Here is a 17,381-nt window from a genome sequence, read left to right as displayed (position 1 = left end):
GTATATACTCTCGCCCTCGACAATTGGTTTTTTTTTTTTTTGGGAGACTATTAACCATTTATTCTTTGAATGCCAGTTTACAATCAACATATGAAGGTGTACCTCAATAATCCGTACGCCTACCCAGCAAAATTTTCATGGTATAGAATGGCTAGCTGCTTTCCCTCACACAAAGGATAAGGATGGCCCAAATATTCTTTCCAAAGCCCTTCTTCTCTGTTGGCAAATTTGGGCGGTTCGGAACAATTGTGTGTTTAAAGACATTGCCCCTCATTCGGTTAGAGCCCTTAATGCTACTGGTCAGATTGGACTAGACTTTTGGAAAATCAATTCCACTCCTCCTCAAAAGTCCAAAGGTGAGCTTGCCATTAAATGGAAACCACCATCGCTCGATTAGATTAAATTGAACTTTGATGGCTCAGTGTGTGGTAATCTAGCCACCACTGGTTTCATTACTCGAGACTGGAATGGTAACGTTTGGCTCGATGGAGCTAAGAATTCGGGTCAGATTTAGATAAATGTTGCTGAATGTTTAGTGCTTCATGATGGTCTCACCTATGCAATCCACAATGGTTGGTGCAAAGTTTTAGTTGAAGGAGATTCCAAACTCATTATTGACTATAACAACAACAAAGTTTCAGTTCCTTGGAGTATTCATCTCCTCGTACAAGACATAAGGCTATTAAGTTCTTACTTCTTCCAGGAAGCTAACTTCACAGCTAACGTTTTAGCTAATTTAGGCCATTCTCTGAACCCTTCCCACCTATGGGAGCAGGGGCTTCTTTTAGGTTGCTCTGCTCCGTTTTATTTTAATTTAGTTGGGCCTGCGTGCCCTCATGGCTTTCGTTTGTAAGGTTTCTATTTTTTCCATTAAAAAAAAATACTGGTTTTTAATTTTCAAAAAAAAAAAAATTGGGTGTGGCAATTTACAATTAAGAACTTTAATAATAATAAATTTTAGAATTAAGAAAGATAATTTGAGTTGGCTAATTGAAATCTCAAAAGTTTTTATACATTCATCGAGGTTCATTTATTATTTACAAAAGTTTTTATATATGAAATCATCAAATTTTGGATGAAGAATCAATGAAAGTGGGTTTTGTTTAAAAAAAATTTGAAATCTCAAAAGGGGTGTTCATGTAATTTTAGAAACTGAGTGGGGGTTTGTGAAAACACTAAAAACCTCATGGGTGTGTTTATGTAAATAACTCTTTAATGAATGATTTCATTTCTTAATATTTTCATGGGTTTTTAGGTCTAATGGTCCCTAAACTTTGACCCGATTCGCATTTTGGTCCCTTAGTTTCCAAAATCATACTCGTGGTCCTTTAAGTTTACTTTTGTTAGGACAAATGGTCATGCCGTTAATTTTGTTATTTTTTTTTGTTAAATGTGAGTGCAAAATGGTATATTTGTATTATTTTTAATTTCCACCATGTGAATATTCCTTTCACCCAAAAAATAAAAACTGAAAAACTTTATTCCTATCCTCGTCATCGCAAGGAGGGTGCGTATGGTGTGGGTTGGGGGAGCGCCATCAGTTGTTGTCGAGATGGTGGGTTAATTGGCTCGATGTCGGGTGGAGGTTGTCTATAGCTTTGTTGAAATATTCATATGGTGGAAATTAAAAATAATACAAAAAAAACCTTTTAATCCCTGAATTTAACATAAAAAATTAATAAAAATGACGGCAGGACCATTTGTCATAACGAAACTAAAGTTGAAGGACTATGGGAACGATTTTGGAAATTGAGGAACCAAAATGCGAATCATATGAAAATTCATGGACCATTGAACCTAAAACCCCTATTTTCATTGTATTTTGTGAATGAACATTAATAAGCGTGTTATTATCGTGTCAACTCATCATGCAACCAACTAACCGCTTAATTTTTATGTTCGTGTTTGTAACATGAAATCATGTCAGCTGGTCAAAGTACAAATTTGGTACAATCTCAAAAAGTTAGGTAAATTACTCAAATGGCTCTCAAATTTGTACCCGATTTACATTTTGGTCCATAAACTAAATTATTCGTTCAAATGGTCCACCAACTCTTTATTAATCGGCACTTTGGTCCTACCGTTACATTTTCTGTTAAATTTAGTCATATGAGCAGCACATGCTACATTTGTGAGGGTAAATAAAACTTTTGACCTATGTATCACCCCTTTATCACCACGGTATCACATATGTATCATCACTTTATCACATATGTATCACACTTTATCACCACCTTATCACCACTTTATCACATATGTATCACTTTATCACACTTTATCACATATGTATCACCACTTTATCACATATGTATAACCACTTTATCACTTATGTATCACCGCTTATCACATATTTGGAAAACATAGGACAATTATGGACGGTTTTATCCTTACATTTGATGGCAATATTAACATAATGTAATGGTAGGATCAATGGAGCAATTAATATAGAGTTGATAGATCATTTGAACGAATAATTTAATTGAGGGACCAAAATATAAATCAGGTATAAATTTGAGGACCATTTGAGTAATTTACCCCAAAAAGTTTAACAAATATAAATTGGAACTTTTGTATAAATTACTCAAATGGTCCTCAAACTTATACCTGATTTACATTTTGGTACCTCAACTAAATTATTCGTTCAAATGGTCCATGAACTCTATATTATTCGCTCTAATGGTCCTACCGTCTAATTTTCTGTTAGATTTAACCTAATTTTAGGGTAAATAATGACCAATTTGCCCTCATATTTAATGGAAATATTAACATAATGTAACGGTAGGACCAATGGAGCGAATAATATATAGTTGATGGACCATTTGAACGAATAATTTATTTGAGGGACCAAAATGTAAATCGAGTATAAATTTGAGGATCATTTGAGTAGTTTACCCTTTGTAAATAATTCAATCATCATCTGGAGAGTGCAAGAAACTATAAAAAGAAAGAAGGGTTCAAGATGCCATGTTGAATGAGGACAAATACAATTTATACAAGTCACAACCAGTAATGGGCTGAGAAGAAACAAATCTTATGAACAATGCAATACAGTTCAATTAGATTTTTCCTTATCAGCACCAAATAATTGTCCAATCCTAATTCATCTCATGAACCAGTAAAGTTATCCAAGAAGATGGTCATTCTTGCTTCAAGTACCTGTCAACTGGGTTCAAATATTTATGAAATAACTCAAGTTAAAAAAGAGTTTTTAGCCTTTTTGAAGCCCCCAATATATTCTCTGTGGGCAAAAGCACCAACTCTGATGTACTCTTCACCTCCAGGACCAAATCCCTTTCCTGGTATGGTCACTATGTCTGTCTTTTCAAGAATTTCATTGAATACATCCCAAGAACTCAACCCTGGAAAATGTACCCATATATAAGGTGCATTCTTGCCACCATACACCTTCAACCCAGGTGATCTGAATGTGTCCACAATTATTTTTGCATTTTCCTTGTAGTAGTCAACCACTGTGGTTATGGCCTGAAAATGTAAAAAGCACAACTTACAAACAGTTAAAATTTGAAACTGCATTGGATTTTAACTTACTAGAGAATTAATGCATGCTTGGAAAAGAAATGGGGTGTAAATTATAACCTGGTAACCTTCTGCAGAAAGGCATGCCAGCCCTCCGGCCTGGGCAATATTTGATGCACCATTGAAGCAGGTGCGCACTATGCGGTTACAGTCCTTTATGACAGGAAATCCATTTGCATACAACAACTCATCAGGGACAACCGTCCATCCGAGGCGGACCCCTGTGAACCCAGCAAATTTGGAGAAGGATGAAACTTCAATTGCAACCTGCACACAAAATTGGCCAAAACAACTTCCAGTGAGAATCCCTTTTGTATGTCAAGTTTAACAAGAAGGTTTTGTATAGTTAAGCACAAAATGATATATGGTGGTGAGGAGAACTAGTGAGAAACCTCTCTGGCCCCAGGAATTTCATAAATCGATCTCGGGCTGTCATCAGATATATAAGCAGCATAGGAGGAGTCATAAACTATTATTGATCCGTTTGCTTTTGCAAACTCCACCAGTTGCTTTAGTTGCTGCTGTGATGCAGCATTGCCAGTTCGATTGTTTGGAGAGCAGAAAAATACGATATCCGCCCTAGAAGCAATTGATAGATCAGGAAAAAAATTATTCTCAGGCCTGCAGTTCAGGTACACAATGTTCTTATACTTCCCAGTTTCCTCTTGAAACCTACCAGCTCGACCGGCAATGACAGTAGAATCTATAATATATATGCCTGTCCCAAAACACAATAAATCAATAAGATTCCTAGCAAAAAAATTCAATGGGAAAAATAATGGATGTGTGGCCTCCATGTAGCTTTAATTTAGTATTCCAAGACGTTTATAAACATCAGCTATAACCTTGTTTCTGTAGGCACAAGAGCCAATCCATAGTTGCAATGGAAAAAGGAAAATTAATATTGAGAGTGAGATGACACTGATTATTTTCCTCATGTCTCATCCTAATTTAGAATTAAAGAAAGACATATTTGATTTTATTTATATTTAATGGAAATGAAGGGTCTTGCACAGCTACAGTCACATTGGATCCCAGAAGCATCTGCTTGGGGGAAAAGTCATAATTCTTTGTCGTGGTGATGTTAGTACATATCTGAGGTTTTTAGATCATAGTATCAATTCTGTCCAATACCATTTAAGTTCGAGTTTGTTGTAAGTTTACTGGTTTCATGCTTTTTATTGCAGGAGGTTCCGTTAGTTGGGGTCCGTACTAACTTGCAGTATTGGGCGTTTTCACTATAGTCATTCAAAACGTTGTTCTTTTTTGTGATTATGTGAAGACGGTTGTTCTTTTTTGTGAATTATACCAAGAAAAATGAGATCGTTCAATCATTCAATCATTCAAAACGTTGCAAGTTTTTAAACAGCTGATGTGAGAGAGAGAGAAAGGAGAAAGACGCAGAAAAAGACATTTACGCGGGAACAAAATAATATACAATCTCAAACATCCAAATGAAAAACAACAAAGCCTCAACCATCCATGAACCCCAAATCCTGATTCTGAAAAACCAATAGCTTCTCCACAGCTGGTGTTTCTTCCTCTGTTACAAATACTATCAGAAATGGGCTGTTTAGGGTGCTACCTTTTAATTTTGTTTTGTATTTTCTTACTTGCTTTCCGTATAACATAATTATACATAGTTAAATATGAGTTTGGTTACAGGAAAATAAAATGTTTTTTATTATTTAAAAAACGTATAGCCGGGCGGCTATACTGTTTTTAAAAAGTGGCACATGGGTCCTCTTTATTTTTTATAAATAGTGTAGCCGACCGGCTATACGCGGGGGCATTATTTTTTTTTAAAAAAAGAGTATCGCCGAGCGGCTATACTATGTTTTTAATTATAAAAATATAGTATGGCCGTGCGGCTATACTTTATAAAAACAGTATAACAGCAGTGAAAAAGTGGAAAAGTGGTTTTGCATAATGCATGTGATTTGATTTTACATGAGATAATGACATCTTTTAGGTCCTACTAATTTTAGTAATATACTTAATTAATCAAATAGTAATCAATCAGTGTGTGTGTGCAAAAGTCAATTTGATGATGCCATTCCAAATTCATGAGCATATAAACCACTAATTACAAATACATTACTATCTTGACCCACAAGCTCAAAAGTCACACATAGGCTACAGGCCTCGGTCTCCTAGTTCTTCTTAGAAGTGACTCAGAGAGATTGTGAGAATAATTTTAGACTTAATTATTGATATAGTCTTATAGATATGACCCTTAAAATTTGGTTTCATTTTCAGTCTCATTTCACCCTGTAACATTCAATTTATCTTATTTGATCCCCCAAACTTGAATTTAGTGTTTCATTTTACATTAACTCTTGTTGAAAAATCTAATAAATATTCCGACATGACACGAGTATAGTCCGAAGCATATCAATAATTAAGCTCTAGATGTTACTTGTTTGACGAACAAGAACAAAAGGTGGAGGATCAAAATGAGATTTTCTCACAACATATGATAAGGCCTAGTCATTGGGTCTCACATTGGGGGCAGATAAGTATGCATTATGCCTATATCAACATCATTATGTATGTAGGCTGGCTTTGAAAAACCACATTAAATCGTTCGTGTTCTTGAAAGTCTTCATTGAACCAATTTTGGGCCACCAACAAAACAAAATTAAATGTGTAATGAGTATGCTTAAGTGCATCAAAATAAATTATAATGATAATCTAAACAAATAAAAAAAAACAATTGCTGTCATAATAATACAAACTGGGCCTGGAATTTGGACTGAAACCAATAGATCCAACCCATTAAAAAGTCTTAAGCTAAAGGCATGACTTAGCCCAAACATACACTTTTTCAGAACAATTTTTTTTTTATGCACAACCAATTTTACTGAAAGCAGCTACAAATGTCATGAGCCTGAGCTCTATCTAACTTTCTGGTTCAAAGCCCCAACTTCTCCAGTTTCTTCTGTTTCAGCTGAACAAGCCCTTTGACTCTGAGCATTGCTTGGATGGACTTTCTTCATCACCCGAAACAAACAACCACTGGGCTGACCAATTTCAGATTCAGCTCTGCCCAGCTTGGCTCTTTCTTCTTCTTGCTCCATCTTCAGCTTCTTCTTGTGGAGGCCTCTGAGCACATATGCTTCAGCAAAACCATAACCTACCGTCGACATGGCCTAAAATATATAGGTTTTTTTAGTGTTCAAGTGAAGGAAGAAATGGGGTTTTTTCTAATTTGATGTGGTTTGGGGCTTGGGAAGCATTTGGATTTTCAGAGGGTGATGAGTGGTATTTATAAAGGTTTGGGTTGGCTTGGGGAGCAAGCAGACACGCTTTGATTATGGCGGAAGGAAGCTAACGCGATGTGACGAATATTGACCGTTTAGGTTTCTTTTTCGGTTGAAAGTTGAATTTTATCTGTTTGTTTGGTGAGGCCTTTGGAGTTTGAGGAGGCAAAGAAGAAATTGGTTTCTGGGTGGCAGAGGTATGACTTAGATGCGTACGTGGTCAGCTCCTTTTTAACTCCTGAGAGTTGGATGCGTGCGCGTAGTTTAGCCGCGCGGCTATACGTGCCGCTCGGCTATACTATTTTTTAAAAAAAACCTCAAGTATAGCCGCCCGGCCATACTATTTATAATAAAAAGGACAACCCACCTGGCTCCTAGTGCTAGGCATGTGTCAAAAATAGTATAGCCGCTCGGCTATAGTTTTTTAAATTATAAAAACCCGCCTAGCGCCGCGCGGTTCTCCGCGTGTCAAAAACGTAGCCGAACGGCTATACTATATTTTTATTTTTTTTAACGTGTAGTATAGCCGCCCGGCTATACCGTTTTTAATTATATAATAAAAAACCTTTTATTTTCCGGTAAACAAACTCATATTTAACTATGTCATTATTTTATACGGAAAGCAAGTAAGAATGATACAAAACAAAATCAAAAGGTCAACAATTATATGAAACATCATGATACACCTTCCTTGATTCTTCATCACATAACAGAGCAGGCATTTACGTCGAACCTCTGGATACAGGGACTATTGAAACAAATTACTTAGAACCATGCAAAAATCAAAGCTTAACACTCAAACCCAGGGCAAATTTGTATAACTGAAAATAGAAAGCAACCAAATGATGAAGAATAAGATTATAAGATGCACATCAGAAAACTTAAAACAAAAACAGAAACAAAACAAAACAAAAGAAAGAATAAAGAATAAGATTGCAAAACTTCAATTCAGCTTAAAGAATGCTTTGATTAATAAACTGGGTGTGTACAGAACGACTCGCAGTCCATATATCGCCATAATAAGAAAAGATGGAAAAAACAGTTAACAAAAAGAATAATTAAAAAAACATGCTAGGGATACCAGCAAATACAAGTGTAACATTGCTGAGTACATCAAATACAAATAATCCAACTTTAACAAATAAAAGTTTAGTACTTTAATTCAAGTTATCTACTAGCTGCTAGTTCCTCCACCATGGGCATGCTGCGGTAATCTAGGAACTGGAGTCGGCCACCATGGGAGCTCAACTGGCCAATAGTCACCATTACCAACTGGACACCGTCTAACTATCCTAGACCACTTTTTCGTATGAATGTTGCACTTGATAATATCTCCATCCACACGCAGGTACAAAATATCCTTATTATTTGGGTCAAAAGCCTGCATTTCGCACGTAAATGGACCATCCAGATACATTTTTGGGTCCAAGTGATATACCCTGTGGTTAGTTAAACACAATCTGCCAGCAGCTCCTTCGACCATCCGATCATGATCTTGTTCTTTCAACTCCCAAACATACAGAGTATTGGTAGCCGCCTTAAAGTCACACATCCACACACATCCTCCGAACATACCTAGGTACTCAACTACAAAACGTCCATTTAGAGGCTCCTCAAATACAGTGAAGTGAAGTTTATGATCAATAATGCCATCACCATTACCACTACTACTACTTGTCGTGTTATTGTCGTTGAAGGGACCCAAACCAACAAAAAGGAGTTCTTCGTCACTTGTCCAATATAACATCCCATTGTATGCAAAGGAGATATCTTCAAGGTCATCAAAATCAAAGTATCGTGGGGAAGCCACAACTGATTCTCTCCATTCACCAGTCTCAGAAGAGAAGATCTCCACGCTTAATTTTAAGGAATCACATTCGTCATCATTTGCAGATTCATCAGGAGGCAGAATTCTCACAACGTTGCACATACACTCAGTATTAAGCTGGACGTTATGCCCTTTCCAATCTTCTTTCTTAGAATTATAGTAGGGAATATTACAGATGAATCCCACTAGTACCCTATCGTGGCATCGACCTGGGGTGGGAGGAAGAGCAACCCATTGCATGGTGTATGCATTGCAGATGTAGTAATTGTGTTGATAATCCTCAGTTGCGCAGCACAAAACTAAGTCATTATACGTTGCTACCACAACTGGCTCTTTTGTCAAAGAGTGGAAACTCATTATTCGTTTGAACACTGGGTTTAGTAGCTTGGATGACCATGGCATTTTAGGAGGGAATTCCTCTCCTTTTGGACTTATTAGAGTGCATATCTTCGGAGTTTTCCTATAACCTTGGATATGTACAAAGCGGCCGATAAAATAAGGATCTGAGATGAGTGTGCGCCAACACTTGGACACACACCGGCATTGAAACACAAATTTACTTGATGGAAGTCGGCAAAGGATTTCAACCAATGCCGTGTCAGGGAGATCATCAATTGATGATGGTCTTCTTTCTGCTGGTGATGATCTCTTTGATCTTTTTAACTGACTAGAGGTTGGCAATCCAAGAGATGACTGGGATCTTTTCCTTCCTTTGGTAGGAGTATCGCCATTAATCAACCTGTGCCATGCAATATATATTATACACATAATGTATGCCCTCTAAAAAAATGCTGTGTGGAATTGACATATTAAGGAAAAAAAAAAAAATCAAACGGTCAAACTTGTTTAACCTTGTTTCTAGATATGGCGATGATGTTAGCTCATCAAGAGCCAAGTACCAAGGGATATAGGAAGGTATAAGTATAATGATTAACATGGTTTTCTTTCTTGATGCATCCTTGTTCACTAAAGTGATATACTATTTTCTCATCCTCTTCCGTTTTCGAAAAGTTTTAGCTGTTTTTTCAACAAAAATAAAGCTTCACCAAAAATACAACTGTGTTCAACAACTAGCTTCCGACCAAAAAACCTAAATCTAAATGTTGGAAACCTGGGTCTGAAGAATTTTATAAATAAATGAGGCATCGATCAATATGAATGTTCGTAAAAATAATTATCCCCAGAAGCCATAGAAAACTGATAATTCTAATCTGTTTTCAATTCTAGGAATATAAATTGTGTAATTAGAAAGAAACCTGCATTGAATGTCCTCCTCGAATTGCTTCTGCTTAAGAAATCCAGATACAAGCTTCATGGAAGCCCCGCCGCATTCAATTTCCTGCTCAGAGCTCATAAGAGTATTGGAGGATGTTCTGTTCTTGTTGCTCAACTCTGATACCTTTGCAGATCCAGCAACACGTTTAGCATCACGAGATGTCTGAATTCTGCAAGATTCATTTATCATCATAAAACAAGAGTCTAATTACATTGGCCATCAAAATTTCAAAGTTTATGCATACATTACCATGGCCATAACAATTAAAGCATCATCAGTCTAAGGAAAAAGCTCTTACTTTACTTTGTACATATGATTTTCAAGAGCAGCAGCAACTCACGTGATTATCAATAGCAGCAACAAACATATTAGTTCCAAAGACTGTTGCTTTCTGACCATAACTAGCTAATTTCCAATAAGACCCATTAACATATGATCATTCTATCATGTTAACCACTAACTCTAATCACCAGTAACAAAATTACATAACGGTCATGAAACTAGATTCGAAAAAGGGATCTAAATTCCACAAATTGGAGAAATTAAGAAGTTCCTTACCATAGTCGGCAATTCTGTTCCGATTGAAGCTTGTGCAATCATTAAGGGTCGGTTTCAAGCATTGGCCGGCGATGGGGGCCGGCTCAGGAGGAGTTGACTGCTCGGCCCAGAATTCATTGAGGAGGGGGTTTTCCGATTCACCCATAAGAAAAGAAATAAAGAAAAAAAATACAGAGGGAGATAAAATTGAGTTTGAAAAAAAAAAAAAACATGCTGGAGTTTCTCGCGGCTGGAAGGAGCTTTTATAGTGGAGGAGGTGCTGTTGGCTCCTTTTGTTTTGTGTTTCCTTTTGGGTTTGGGAAACTGCAATTTTGCTCCTAGGATCGTTTCCCAAAATTGTAGCAGCTCAAAAGGCCCTTTTCCTTTGTGTTTCTCTAGGCCGGTGCATGCATTTGCCTGTGTTCAAACTGAACCATATATTTTGTTGTGTTCTATTAAATCATGACTTGCTTTGTATTTGGCTGTCTACTAGTTCTGCACTAGTTTTAAAAACAACAGTTTGCTCATAATTTTAACAAGAAGGATAAATTAATAGTAACACTAGACGCCACTTTGTCAAAAACTAAAAACTGAAATCTATTTAAAATTGTTTTCACTTTCAAGTTTTGTTTTCACTTTTGTTGCTCATCCCTCCCATCCTCCCATCTCATACTCCCTCTCAATCCCATCTTCACTCTCATTCTTGCTTCTATTCTCCCTCTTTTTCCTCTATCCTTTAGCACAAAAAATAAAAACTAAAAACTAAAACTGAAATGGTTATCATACGGGCCCTTAGAAAACAAGGTAGGAACTAATTGCATGAATCATCTAATGCTCCAAAATTACAGGATTGGAAGACCGAATTAATGATTTCCTCTTCCATCTCTTTCGTTTGTATGCCCTAATGAGTTTGACAAAGATGTCCTCATCATACTTTCATTTGCATGTAATTGGTTTATTTTAATTTTAATATTGCTTTTTGTTTGTTTTATCTCAGGTAGCAGCAGCCTAGACGACATATGCATAGTATAGTGAAGGCAACTTCCAATTGAACATAATAGCCGAGTTGTCCTTTTAATTGTTTGCATACTGAATGCTTTTACTAAGTAGGATATGGATATTTTGCATCTGCGTCGAACGACAAATGTATACTGAATGCTTTTACTAATGGGCCCTAAGTTTTCCAGATTTCAGTAGAATTTCTAGTTTCCTAATTTATTTGGATTAGGATTTATTTCCTAAAATAAGTATTAATTTCCTTTCAATTTAGGGTTATATTGTTGTAACCCCTTCGTAATTCATTAGAGGAGACTTTGAGTTATTGAGGGGTGTATTCAATCTATATAAAACCTTTTGTAGACCTTTTTAAGTGAGCGACTTTCATAAACTTCACAGATTTTTAATGACATACTTTCATAGAGTTTTATATAGATTTTCATAAGCAGGAATCTATAATCTCACAAGCACAAAACAAAACAACCCTCGATAATAGATAAAAATCTAATAGACCCACAAACAATAGAAAAAGAATCCAATAACCCATCTGGCTTTTATTTATAAGATTCTGTATTTCTTATACTACAACACAAAACATGACAATGAATTCATGGGCAGGATCTTCACTCCAACTAGAAATTGGAAGAGATAATTCATGGGCAAGTTTCATCCTTGTTATCATATCCATTTCATTAAAAAAGAATAATAAAAAAAAAACTTGAGAATCTGTAACGATGATGCTTATGCCTTTATTTAGATATTGTGTTGAGATTTTATTTTGTTGAACCACAACCAAACTTGCATGGAACATAACAAATACCTATCAAAACCAGAGTACTTGGCCCCCACAAAAGTCACCATATCATACTTGTCTCAATTCTACATGAATTACGCATATTTATGTCAGAAGCTGACCATGGCAAACAACTAAAATGACACTCGAACATCAAGCAATGCCATCAGTTGAGAAATGAACTCTGGGTAGCCTAACCACGTATTGTGCTGAGATTGACGAGGAATCAATTTCAAAACAAAAGAATTCAAATATAGAAAGAAATAACAAAAAGGAAAAGAGAGACAGAGAGAAGTAGCAATTCTAACACACAGGAAAAATTATATGAAACTCATCCTTAGCGACTTCTCGGCCGTATTCAAGAGCTTTCATGTGAAACAGTATGTTCAAAAGCTCTCTTAGACATTTGGCCCGCTAAAAAGGAATCAATTTCTAATTTGTCCAGATTTCAGTAGGATTTCTATTTTTCCAGATTTTTAGTTTCCAAATTTATTTGGATTAGGTGAGAAGCTATTGAAAAAGCACAGAAGCAAAAGAGGAAAGTGCTCTTTATATTTCCTAGATTTCTCTTCTTAATGAATTTTACAAGACCAAGCTTCAGTATTTATATAACAGCTAATCATATAACAGTAAACCTACCTAGCTCGCTGACTCCAAGACTGATTAACAACCAAGCACAAGCATTAAGTTCCTTTTCACTCTAGGGCTCTTTATTATACCAAACGCACAGGAAAAATTATATGAAACTCACCCTTAGCGACTTCTGGGCTGTATTCAAGAGCTTTCATGTGGCACAGTATGTTCAAAAGCTCTCCTAGACATTTGGGCAGCTATAAAGGAATTTGTAATATTCATCATCTGCCAATTTTGGAGAAGGATATGATTCCTGAAATTAGTTCCTAACCTGTTTTCTAATTTTTCCAAATTTCAGTTGGATTTCTAACTTCTTAATGAATCTTAGGAGACTAAGCTTCAGTATTTATAATTAGCTTTACAGCTAATCATATAACAGTAAGCCTACCTAACTGGCTGACTCCAAGACTGATTAACAACCAAGCACAAGTATTAAGTTCCTTTTAACTCTAGGCTCTTTATTATGCCAAATACATATTTTTTTAAAAACCCATTATCATAGCTAAGAGCACTACGTTTAAGATACATACTTATCATGGAAGCTCCTTAACATACCATCCAATTTGTCTGAAAATTCATCAATCCGACCATCAATTTGAGTTATTTTACTCTCAATATCAAACACCTTTCCTTGCAGAGCCTCTATCTTTGATTCTCAAATAATGTTGGCCAACAAATCTGGACGATCACGTCGGAAATGATCGAACTTGGGTCTGTACTCAGCACATTCGGATTTCACAAAACCCTAGTAATAAAATGGGGTTAAAATCCTACAAATTCTTAATTAAAATTTCCCAAAAAAAATTCAAATACATGTTGTTCAAGTTCTCTGTCAAAATCAAAGTGTGTCAAATTCCCAAAGTGACCATTACTGATGACCTTTCTCAGAATTGATTAGCTAGCTATGACGAAAGTGTCATCCGTCTTCCATGTCATGGCTCCCAAATTGCCATTAGAGACAACAGCATAGAGACTTTGGACTAAGCTAGTGACACGGCTGGATGCTCTGCGAGTCTCGGCTTTACGTGCTTCGCGTAATCGTAGATCGTTCAACTTGCCAGACATGTCAACGAGATTAGGCATCCTGGGGATCATGTTATCAATAACATCATTGAATGCGCATTGTAGCGTTTCCACTGCTGCGTCAAAAACAACTTCCACTTCAACAAAATGCTTTTTATACTCAACCATCAGCTTTATAGATTCAGGAACCAGCTCTATACGAACAGGGCTCTACAGTCGCCGTTGAAATCGATGCCGTTATAGCAGCCGCTAAAAATCGGGCTGCTACCGCAAGGCTGCTTGATACCACTAAAAAACAGGCGGTCCACAATGCAAAGTTGTACTCCATATTTGCTCATCCGGTTGTTGAAACTACATCTACGAACGATGCAAGGGTTGCTCTCGCTGAAAAACTGTCTATTGGCGGCCGTATAAAGCTGGTTCCTGAATCTGTAAAGCTGATGGCTGACTATAAAAAGCATTTTGTTTAAGGGAAAGTTGTTTTTGACGCAGCAGTGGAAACGCTACAACGTGCATTCAACGATGCTATTGATAACATGATCCTAAGATGCCTAATCTCATTGACATGTCTGACAAGTTGAACAATCTATGATTACGCGAAGCACGTAAAGCCGAGACTCGCAGAGCATCCAGCCGTGTCACTAACTTAGTCCAAAGTCTCTATGCTGTTGTCTCTAATGGCAATTTGGGAGCCATGACATGGAAGACGGATGACACTTTCGTCATAGCTAGCTAATCAAGTCTGAGAAAGGTCATCAATAATGGTCACTTTGGGAATTTGACACACTTTGATTTTGACAGAGAACTTGAACAACATGTAAGATTTGAATTTTTTTTGGGAAATTTTAATTAAGAATTTGTAGGATTTTAACCCCATTTTATTACTAGGGTTTTGTGAAATCCGAGCGTGCTAAGTACAGACCCAAGTTCGATCATTTCCTACTAGATAATATAAAACAAATCTAAAAATTCTAACATAGTCAACATAACTCAAATAACAGTTAAGGTCGCTCTAGTACTCCTCGAAGGGTGAAACTACCTTAGAAGACTCACGGTCAACCGATGGGTCAAACTACCCAATCTTAGTCAACCTGGCTCGCAGGACCCACGACCTCCATTTTACAATATGGAAGTTCCTATGAGTTCCACAAGGTTTAGAATACTTGTCTTGCAAGTTTGGTCTGAATCGGACGGTTGGATCACTCGCGATCGCCCGATCAGACGGTTATCATTCAATGCAAACTTTAAGTTATTGAATCGGAACATCCGGGCTCCGATTCACGATCCACGAAATCCTACACGATCCTAGGAAAGCCTAGAACAACATATATTGAATTGGACTCGATCCAACGGTACGAAGCTGTCCAACTCCGATAACACCTAAAATGCAATATCCGATCGACGACCAAACGATAACCAAATTGAAATCCGAGTATACCGTCGTGCTCGGGACAACATGAGGATTATTTTAGGACAAAATGACAGGCCACCACGTGCCCCCACGCGCCGCCCCACGCGCCGACAGCGGTGGGTGTCCAAATCAAATTCCAGCAATCGGAAAAACTCCAAACTGCCAGCCAAAACTTACACTATAGGATCAGCACATTGAGTAGAGCAACTTTTGTTCTTGGACCTATCCCAAAAAGTCGACGGAAGTGGCCGGAATCGGAGGCCGAAAAACGGCCAAACTTCCATCGCTTATTTGATTTGCTAAACGCAGAAATTTCTCAAAACTAACAAAACCAGCAGCTAGAACACGTCGAGAGGTTGAAAAATCATACCTGGATCGTCGGAAATGGTGGCCGAAATCACCCAAAACGAGCTTGAGAAAATCTTTTAAAACTGTCAAAATCCGGTCTGTTTCGGGGCTGTTTCCGGCGACCACGACTGCGGATAGAGGCTGGGACCGGTCTGGAATCGAAGAGGGAAGTGAGGCGGTTCTAACGGGACAGGTGCCGCCCCAAATGGCGGTGTGTGGTGGCGGTGGCGACGGCTGGAAGTTGCTGCCGTCGCAAGCCAAAGAAGGGAGGGGGGGTTCTGGTTCGCAGGAGAGAGAGAGAGAGAGAAGGGTTTTCAGATATTTAAAACCAACTTCGTAAAAATTACGATTATGCCACTGAACTTCATTTGATCATATCTTTTTCGTTACAACTCCGATTCGAGTCCACTACGTGTCTACGGACTCATTTTGGTACTATCTACGTAAAAATACCACTCACTGCCCCAAAATTTGTTCGGGTTAAAAAATGATCAAATTACCCCTACCCCGAAGGCAAAATTGGAAATTCAAATTTTATTAAAATAAATTAAATTAATGGAAGATTATGTTTTGGGTCGGGATGTTACAATTGGAGCTTTGTTTTAGCTCTTCCTATATATCAAAGAGGTATATACTCTCGCCCCTGACAATTGATTTTTTTTTTTTTTTTTGGTAGAGTATTAACTATTTATTCTTGTGCTAATGTCAAAAGACTCCCTGAAGATTTGAGGTCATTCTCAATATGGACCTCTGAATTTCAATTTCATCAATTTACACCACAGAATTTTCAAATCTGACCAGCTTTCCGCTAAGTTGACTGTTTGGTCAGACGTTAACTGATGACGTGTTCATTGTGGAACCTATAAATCCTTTCAAAAAATTATATAATATAATAAACTAACATAAAAATAATAATAATCTCCTTCTCTTCGTCCCTCCTCCTCCCAGCTCTCTAACCCCATCCACCCTCACCCTTCGACACGTCCAGCCACCTGCACCTCCTCTCCGAAGCATAACTCCCCCATCTACTGCTCGTCTGCCGTCTCTGAACTTTTGGATTCGAACAGGTTGCAGGAATGTTACGGTTTTGATTTTTATGTGATTTTGGTTTTGTGAAATTTTTGAAAAGTTGCAGAGACAGAGAGAGGATAATCCTAGGGCTTTCAATTTTGATATAGGGGACAATCCTAAGGCTTTGAATTTCACAAAGATTCGATCTTTTCCCTCCTAGTCAAGAGATTAAGAAGTGGCTGAGATTAATGAACAAATTTGAAATCTGGAAGATGATAAGGCAACTCTCATCTATGGCAAAAGATGCATCCACTCCATCTCTCAAATCAACGCCACTGCTTTGTCAACTTGATGGATGACGCCTAGATTTCCAGCACTAAATCAAATCTGCTACTTTGTTTTACAAAATAAAAAATAAAAAATATGATTATTTGAACTTTGAGCACAGCCAGAGATAAAAAAGAACAAGCCTTAGTTCAAATTTTCAATGGCATCCATGGCCATCCTCTTCATCAAAACACAATACACATCTCACTCTTTGCCCAAGACGTTCGATATCCATTTCATCCATGCACAGAAACTATCAATCCCTTGAGGTGGGGTGGGGATGAGGAAGAGGGATGGCGGAACGGAAGGAGAGGAGTGATGGACTTGGTTTCAGTGAGGACAGGCGGCGGGGAGGGGGTTGGAGAGAATCGGAGAACTCGAGAAGGTGGGATCGGGGA

The 17,381-nt window shown here is 37.4% G+C and overlaps 1 protein-coding gene and 1 pseudogene across 1 annotated transcript; both read right to left on the bottom strand.

Moving 5' to 3' along the window:
• Positions 3,195-6,686, bottom strand: LOC18793412 (annotated as a pseudogene).
• On the bottom strand, positions 7,722-16,012 carry LOC18791860. The gene is made up of 3 exons (XM_020570632.1): positions 15,668-16,012; positions 9,885-10,073; positions 7,722-9,367 (listed from the first exon to the last, which is right to left on the bottom strand). The coding sequence occupies exons 2-3, from the start codon at positions 9,980-9,982 to the stop codon at positions 7,975-7,977; spliced, it is 1,491 nt and encodes a 496-aa protein (XP_020426221.1). The 5' UTR covers positions 9,983-10,073; positions 15,668-16,012; the 3' UTR covers positions 7,722-7,974.

The sequence above is a fragment of the Prunus persica genome, chromosome G1 (assembly GCF_000346465.2).
Source record: "Prunus persica cultivar Lovell chromosome G1, Prunus_persica_NCBIv2, whole genome shotgun sequence".
NCBI classification, from domain to species: domain Eukaryota; kingdom Viridiplantae; phylum Streptophyta; class Magnoliopsida; order Rosales; family Rosaceae; genus Prunus; species Prunus persica.
The sequence above is the reverse complement of the archived record's forward strand: the minus strand, read 5'-3'. Positions and strand labels throughout refer to the sequence as shown.

What these genes read in the sequence shown, in the direction of transcription:
- LOC18791860 (XM_020570632.1), bottom strand. Translation starts at nt 9,982, where the DNA reads ATGAGCTCTGAGCAGGAAATTGAATGCGGCGGGGCTTCCATGAAGCTT. An exon ending in GAGGAGGACATTCAATGCAG is followed by an intron (nt 9,368 to 9,884) that starts GTTTCTTTCTAA and finishes TGCATGGCACAG; the next exon opens with GTTGATTAATGGCGATACTC.